This window comes from Epinephelus moara, chromosome 19 (assembly GCF_006386435.1).
Source record: "Epinephelus moara isolate mb chromosome 19, YSFRI_EMoa_1.0, whole genome shotgun sequence".
Lineage (NCBI taxonomy): Eukaryota > Metazoa > Chordata > Actinopteri > Perciformes > Serranidae > Epinephelus > Epinephelus moara.
Window position 1 is genome coordinate 41,729,789 of NC_065524.1, and position 8,646 is coordinate 41,738,434.

The 8,646-nt window shown below is 43.4% G+C and overlaps 1 protein-coding gene across 1 annotated transcript in view; it reads left to right on the top strand.

Moving 5' to 3' along the window:
* The window catches only part of LOC126406270 (echinoderm microtubule-associated protein-like 4), a 49,840-nt gene that overhangs the window by 14,084 nt on the left and 27,110 nt on the right, over positions 1 to 8,646 (top strand). The window contains exons 6-13 of the mRNA XM_050070423.1: positions 1,381 to 1,406; positions 1,624 to 1,659; positions 3,866 to 3,989; positions 4,516 to 4,665; positions 4,756 to 4,825; positions 4,948 to 5,058; positions 5,180 to 5,275; positions 5,360 to 5,494. Of these exons, the coding sequence (XP_049926380.1) occupies positions 1,381 to 1,406; positions 1,624 to 1,659; positions 3,866 to 3,989; positions 4,516 to 4,665; positions 4,756 to 4,825; positions 4,948 to 5,058; positions 5,180 to 5,275; positions 5,360 to 5,494 (748 nt within the window). The remainder of the gene's footprint in view (positions 1 to 1,380; positions 1,407 to 1,623; positions 1,660 to 3,865; positions 3,990 to 4,515; positions 4,666 to 4,755; positions 4,826 to 4,947; positions 5,059 to 5,179; positions 5,276 to 5,359; positions 5,495 to 8,646) is intronic.

An 8,646-nucleotide genomic window follows, 5' to 3' on the forward strand; every position in this document is an offset into this window, starting at 1 on the left:
CCACAGTGAAGAAGCCTACGCAGTTCTGCATGCTGTTTTTGAGTTATTTCCCTCTATGTAAAAGTCAGACACTGATGAGAGAGGCTGTGCATCATCCCTGCAGTGCTGAAAATAAAGTGCTNTGATGTAGGAGGTATGAGACGTTAGTGCGCCGGGTGTGGTGTGTGATGTCAGACGGATGTGTCCCAGGAAGAAAGTGAGGCATGTGCTCTGTTGTTTACATCAAACAGCCACAGTGAAGAAGCCTACGCAGTTCTGCATGCTGTTTTTGAGTTATTTCCCTCTATGTAAAAGTCAGACACTGATGAGAGAGGCTGTGCATCATCCCTGCAGTGCTGAAAATAAAGTGCTGTTCTTCAACGCAGACGAAGTCCCGTTGTTTATGTGCTGTTGCCACAACGAGCTAACACAAGCTAAAGAAGCTAATGGTCTTCGGAGGTCCCTTTACTACGGTTCGGGGGTCTGCCAGCTTGGCGGTAATAACACTTATTTATCTTATTTACACAACGGCATGTCATTTATGTCCCTACACGGCACGCGTCTAAAATCCTCCTCTGCTCTCTGTGTCGCGCACGGCAGAGTTTGACCCTGACACACACACACACACACACACACACAGGTGAGCACACAAAAGCGCTGCCATGTTGTTTGTGTATCAAGAGCGCGGGGGGGGTGAGCCCACTTTGAACTATGGGAGCCCAGCGGGGAGCGGCAGTGGCGGATTTTAAATAGAAACTCAATTTTCATTAAAACAAATCGGCCTAAACTACAAATTCGAATTAATCGATAAAATCGATTTATCGCCCAGCCCTACTGTTGTTTCTGTTTTTTCTCAACGACGTCAGGACATAAAGGTTTTTATACAGAGACACACTGAGGTTCGTTCTTTGTGTCTTTAGCAGGCTTGTCTGTCCTTCGTCTCAGGGAGGGACATATGTCCACATGTCCAGTTTCAGTGACTGTCTGATACTGATTAATCGATGAGGCTGTGATCAGAACAGCTGATCGGTGCGAACAGAAAACGTCACTCAGTATAATGAAAAAACTTTATTGTTCATCTGAAGAGACGAAGATACCGACCGTCCCTGCTTCCTCCTAACCTAACCCCTAAACTAACCCCATGAACACATCAGGAAATGAAATGTCAGAAATGACATCATCACATTCAAACAAAAGAAACCAATGAAATACGATCAGTACTCTCTGCTGTGTTTTTATTGTTTCTTTAATTTTAGTTTATTATGTTTTTATTTCTCAGGTTCATTAAACTGCTGCTGAGAGACACTGACTGATTGATTAATTGGTTGATTGATCGATTAGTTGATTGATTGATCAGACTTTTTGAATCTTCTGAAGTTTTTTTTTTCTGTCTCCTTTCAGACACAAAGACGTGGTCGTCAGTCAAGGTAAACATCTTATTTATCTTCATCTTCATCGTGAATATACCACACTCATCATCATCATCACCATCATCATGTGTAACAGCCAATAGGAAGTCAGACTCAGCAGGAATCTTTGTTAGCTCAGTCTCAGTCTCTCCTGTAGTGACTCAGAAGACGCCATGTTGTTGTTTGTGTTGTTGTTTGTGTTGTTGTTGTTGATGATGTCTTTGTCTCAAACCAGCCAAAATGTCGACACGAGAGAAAAACAGCCAAGCAGGTGAGTCCTAATGAATCATCAGAGCGAGCTTACATACTAACAGGTGCTGAATGAGCACTTCCTGTTTCTGGGCCAATCACATCTCTCCGTCTCTCTCTCTCTCTCTCTCTCTCTCTCTCTCTCTCTCTCTCTCTCTCTCTCTCTGCTTTACATTGTCAGCCTCGCTCGCCCACCTGCTCTCTCTCCTTCAGACTGATCAGGTGATGTCACACCTGTCTGTGGCTCCGCCCCCTGCTTTTGTTTACCTCCATATAAGGTTAACACAGGTGGAACCCAAAATTTATTCACCTTCCAGGTGAGAAAATTTATAAAAGGACCAATAAAGCATAAGCCCCACCCACCACCTAAATGTAAGGCCTCTGATTGTATGCTACCGTGGCGCCGACATTGATTGACAGGTCATTGATTGACAGGTTGTTAAACACGAGTGAATTTATGGAGGTAAACAACACGGTATCAACGCTTAATACCTGTCCTCACCTCTCCTGGCCCTCTCCTGTCCCTCACATGTACTCATCTGTCCTTCACCTGTCCTCCCCTGCATTCCCCTGTACTCACCTATCCTCACCTGTCATCACCTGTGCCTCACCTGTCCTCACCTATTCTCACCTGTCCTCACCTGTCCTTTATCTGTCCTCACCTGTCCCTCATCTGTTCTTCATCTGTCCTCACCTGTCCTTCACCTGCACCCACCTGTCCTTCACCTGTCCCTTCATGTGTCCCTCACCTGTCCTCACCTGTCCTTCACCTGTCCTTCACCTGTCTTCACCTGTCCTTCACCTGTCCTTACCTGTCCTTCCCGTGTCCCTCACCAGTACTCACCTGTCCTCATCTGTCCTTCAGCTGTCCTCAACTGTCCTTCACCTGTCCTTACCTGTCTTCACCTGTCCTTCACCTGTCCTTACCTGTCCTTCACGTGTCCCTCACCAGTACTCACCTGTCCTTCACCTGTCCTTCAGCTGTCCTCAACTGTCCTTCACCTGTCCTTCACGTCGATGAAGGGAGGTGAGGATCGGGTTCTTTGTAGTTCTTTGCTGATAGAATCGGTTTGAATTTCTCACCTGATAAAAACATGACTGAGGGAGGGTTCTAATGAGAAGTTCAGAGTTCTAATGACATGTTCAAAGTTCTAATGAGACATTCAGGGTTCTGATGAGAAGTTCAGAGTTCTAATGACATGTTCAAAGTTCTAATGAGACGTTCAGGGTTCTGATGTCGGTCAAACAGGATCAGAAGATTCTCAGAGACAATCTTGAGATTGGGAGTAGAGGGGCGAATATACTGACTGACCTTCGTGAAGCAGGTGGTCTCTTTCAGGCAGTACTGCGGTCGATAACTGGGAAGTCGGTTTAGTCCGAATGAAGATTAGGGAAATTTTTAGATGTCCAGTATCTAACAGAAGATGATGTCGTCATGAGGGGTGATGAGGTCATTGAGGTTCTTTGGTTTAACCGAGAAGTAAAGCTGCGTGTCGTCAGCATAGATCCACCGGAGGAGCCTCAGAAAGCACAGATAATGTTCTTGTTTTTTATGAACCATGTCAGACGAGTCTGAGGAGAACTGTCAGAACCAGAGATACCAGACCCAGGTCTGTAATCTATTAACAAACGCATCATGATCAATGGTGTTGAACGCAACACATAAAACCAAACTAAAACAAATGGATTGCTGAGGAAGTGTCCTCTCCTGAAGAAGTGTCCCCTCTTGAGGTCCCGGGTCCAGAGCCCCTGTCCAACAGACTGATACCAGTCAGTTTTGGTTCTCTGCTCATTGAGTCCAGTTCAGTCTTATTAATGGTGCAGATAATGTTTATGAAACATCAACTGAGAGACGCAACATGACCACAAAGGTTCAAAGGTCCTGAGGCGGGATCAGCGGCTGCAGACAGAAATGCCTCTGGGCAGACAGACTTCCAGCGAATCAGAGCGATAAAATGTGACTAAGTGCTGAGCGGTATATGTCAGTGGACTACAGCGTGCAGAGATGAGCTGTGATGATGTCACATCAACAACATGTGAACGAGTCATTCTTTGAAAATAGTACTTTAACAGTAAATTTCACATCGGCCATCTTGGTTTTTACCAATATGTCTCAAACGATATCAGAAATTAATGTTTTAAAATCAGCAGCGGTGATATTTTACTTTGGTGAAACATTTATTCCACACTGAATTTTTTTTTGAAGTTTTGTTTTTTTTGTGTTTCAGAGGGGAACCACATTAAGATGTTCATGCGTGGGCGACCGATTACCATGTTCATCCCTTCAGACGTGGAGAACTACGATGATGTTCGAACAGAACTTCCTTCAGAAAGACTGAAGCTGGAATGGGTGTATCCTTCACCCTGGAAACATTAAATACATCTAAACACAATAATAACATTGATCGATGATAATCAAATGAAATAACGTAGTTCAGTCGTCGAAAAAGTTCACTTGTGGAATTTAAAGTTTTTGTTCTCAGAGCCAGAATAAAATAATTTTCATGTGTTCAGATACAAACATCCAGAAACATAAAACCTGTCTGTGTCTCAGGACGACAGCTGCAGGATGACGTTCGGTAACATCAGACGTTGATCCGGAAACTGAGATGATCAACATGTACAGAGAACCGATCGTCGTCCGCATACAGAAATAAAACTCTGTGTTACTGACGATGACGAGAAACATCAAGACTGAAGGAGCCAGAACTGAGAACCAGGAGAGCCTCAGTAGATCACTGGTAGATTCTCAGTACAGTAGAGTACAGTAGAATGTCAATAGATGTAGAGTAGATGTAGAGTTGACTATCAGTAGATGTAGAGTAGAACGTCGGTAGATCTCTTGCTGTTCTCCAGGTGCTTCCTTGACTTCCTGCAGGTACGGTTACCGTGGCAGAGACTGCAGAGCCAATGTTTACCTTCTTCCAACCGGAGAGATTGTTTACTTCATTGCCTCCGTTGTTGCCTTGTTTAACTATGAGGAACGAACTCAGCGACATTACCTCGGACACACCGACTGTGTCAAGTGGTGAGAACACGCTGGCGTATGAATCATCTGCTGTGCTCTTATTGGCTGCTATGTGCTCTTTGACATCATCTCTCTGTCTCTGTCCATCAGTTTGGCCATCCATCCTGATAAGATCCGGATCGCTACAGGACAGATTGCAGGAGTGGACAAAGATGGACGGGTGAGGACGAACAGGAGACTCAAACTGAATCACACCTGACTTTTGAAAAATTAAAACTGTTTTGTAAGCAATAAACAAAAAGTGAAGTATTCACATCCCGTTCTCTCTGTCGCTGTGTTAAGGCGATACAGCCTCACGTTCGTATCTGGGACAGCGTCAGTCTGTCCACTCTGCAGGTCGTCGGATTGGGAACATTTGAGCGAGGTGTGGGCTCCCTGGCTTTCTCCAAAGCTGTGAGTATCACCCAGGTGCATCATGGGAACTGTAGTCCATATAGACCACACTGCTCAGACTCTGCTGAAGGTCTTAAAATGTCTGTCTCACATCATGTCCCTCTGTCTGTCTCTCTGTAAGGACTCTGGTCAGCACCTAAGTGTCATTGACGACTGTAACGACCACATGTTGACAGTTTGGGATTGGCAGAAGAAGTCAAAGATCGCTGAGATCAAGGTTGGCAGTCACTGTCCTACACCTGCGTACAGAACAACACCTGATATCATCAGTGTCTAAAGGTTTGTAACTGGTGTGTTTCAGACCACTAATGAGGTCGTACTGGCTGTCGAGTTCCACCCTACCGACCCCAACACCATCGTCACCTGTGGGAAGTCTCACATCTTCTTCTGGACCTGGAATGGGAACTCGCTGGCTCGTAAACAGGGAATCTTTGGGGTGAGGACGCGTCTTTTGATTTTCGTCTTTGATTAACAGAATACCCCTGTCTCTGTAAACGGGACATGGTCTTTAAACAGGATACTCCACTAAACGTTAACGGGTTATTCATTAACATGTAAATGTTCTGAGTGATGTTAACAGATAAAACAGTTATAAAACCCTTAAGCAGCTGGATCAGATTTTCTTTTAAAACAAAACTTAATAACTTTGATTGTAATTTTTTTTGGAAACATTTTTGTTTTCATAGAGAAAACAGTAAAAAGACTATAAATCAGCTGCAGTTTATTTTTCTTAGTGTTAGTGTTATTTGTTATTTACTGTTTGTTTATTGTTCTCGCCGATGTTTGTGGTTACTTTTTATTTTAAAGGAGAATCAATTAATCCCAAACATCCTCTTGAAATATCTCAATTCTGATTTACATCTGGAACAAACTCTGAGTTCGTGAACTTTAAACTTTATTGTCTCCATCATCTGGACGTTATCAGACATCAGCACACAGTGACAACATGGAGGTTTTAGAGTAAACTGTGACTGAGTGTCATTGATTAAGTCAAATGAAGATCTTCTTCCCATTTTCTCCACGAGTGGACTTCATATTTATTTTGAGAAATCGACCTTTTTAAATTTGTTTTAATATTTTCTGATCTGTTGAAGACACGTGTCTCAGATTTTATTCTCTTGTAGATTTCGTCTCACCTGAGTGATCGAGAAACATTTTTATAGGACAGTAACTTTTGTCTTTCGTGTTCAGAACCGTTGTGTTCTCAAAGTGAAGCTTATCGATGCTGTTGTAGATTTTTGTTAATTCTTTTAAGTAGCAGCATAAAATCATCACGCTGACAGAAACTACAGATCAGAACTGATCATGTAGAATACTAAACAGTCTCCTCTGTTCAATAAAGACTGTGAAGGGTTAAAATGAAGATAAATGAGGTTTGGAGGAACTGAAACAAAGTGAATGTGAGGAATTTAATCTGCGGACAAACAGGAAGCTCCACCCGGCTGAACACAAAGGCCCAGACCTTCAGATTAAAAGTTTCACACTCGTATTATTCTGATTCTAAAAACCTGCAGCTGCAGTTTGTTTTCACACCGTCAGATTGTTTCAGATCCAACAGGACTCAGATCAGTCCATCAGTCACAGAAAACCCCCTGAACCCTACAGCTCAACTACAGGAAACATCGCTCCACTCATAGTTAATCCTAAACCTACTTGACACCTGACCAGAAGCAATGCAGCACAACGGTCATAACTAGTCTCAGACCAACACAGTTGTCATTTTCATGACCAGCGCACACATGGTGTGAGTGCTTGTACCCGTCTGTGCAGCCGTTGGTGTGCAGGTCTAAAAATAAGGCGTGGTCAGACACATTGCTGTTTTACAACAGCAGAAAATGATGGTTGACCAATAGACAGACAGATTTTCCACTTGTTTTCAGACGATTTGGCGTTCAGGACTCAAATGTGAAACAGAAATGATTTTCTGAGACTTTTACAGTTCCATGTTTGAGTTATAAAAGTTCTGAGCTGGTTTTAATTTGAACTGCAGATGGTCAGATGTTTAGCAGTTTCAAAATAAAACAAATTTTTAATAGAGCCTGGTCTGTAGCCTTGGTCTACCTCTGTAGTACTGTTCTGTAGCCTTGGTCTACCTCTGCAGTCCTGGGGCCTCATGTACAAAGACTTGCGTGGATTTCCGACTGAAACATGGCGTACGCTTAAATCTGTGCGTAGGCATGAATCCAAGTACATTTCCTTTGTACATCCCAATCAACGTGGAATTGAATGCACATGTTGGAGAACCCGACCCCTCCCTAACCACTCCCCCATTTAAATATGCAAATCATATGTAAATGGGCCCTGCATCTGAGATTCCCCTCTCTGCACAAGCAGAAAACTAAAACAAAAGAATGAGTAAGACGGGAAAAAGAAAACCTTAACAGAATGTGAATTGGAGACGCTACTCAGTGAAGTGGAGGCGCGCAAAAATGTACTTTTTGGCACGCTGTGCTCCGGCATCAATATAAAATACAAGAGGAGTGAGTTGGAGAGTGTGTGTGAGGCTGTCAATGCTGTGGGTAGGGTTGGGTACCGAAACCCGGTACTTTTTGTACTTGGTACCGATTCACATCAGTACTACAGAGTACCGATTCAAAAATGAATCAAAATGAATTCAAAATGAATTGGTGCCAAATTTCGATACCTGAGGTGGAGGCGGAGCGAGAGCGCATGACTCGCACCTCAGACTCAGCAACAATGGCAACAGCGCATGACTCGCACCTCAGACTCAGCAACAATGGCAACAAAAAAAATGTGCAGACAAAAGTTAACATGCAGCACTGTTCCTAAATGTTCTCAATAAAATGTTGAAACTGAGAAGTTTAGACTATGGGCCCAAACGACGCATAGTGCGTCCAAATTCACACCCGTTCTTCTCTATTGATTTTCTCCGTGACCGTGCGTCATAGCGAGAAGCCACACATATCACGTGAAACAGTGGAATTGTAGCTTTCCGACAGGGCCAAGCACTTGTCGGTAGTCCATTGTTTTCACTGCGAAAAAAATTGATACATTTACACTAAAATGATTTATAACAGAGCTTTCATACAGCTCTGCAGACACATTACTCTTGGATGGATTACTCGCGAATGCAGGCTCACACAGAAATGCCACGCATATCACATGAAAGCACAGGAGCAGAGCTTTCCAGTGATACCACACACGTCATTATGCTGTCATCCCATCATGCTATAAATACAGATCAATTGTCTACAAAATAAAAACCTGACGGATTTCTTTACAATCCATGATACAGATCTTGTTATCAGTCACTTCATATAGTGAGGAATATCGTATCTTACCACGTCTTAGACTTGTGCGTGTTTCTCCCTGTCTATCCACATTTGTAGTCCGGCTTTCAAGATGCAAATATCTCCATATTGTCCAGTTGACACTCCATCAAACTTTGTATGACAAGACCAGCCACTTCACCTTTGCGCACCCAGACAACTGCAGCAATAATGCATGCTGACAGGGCCGTAGTCACCATATGCATTGAGGGGGACACGTGCCCCCCCACCAATGCCCAAAATGTCCCCCCAATATATAACTGAAACTGAAAAACAAATATTATCTTGGAGGACATCA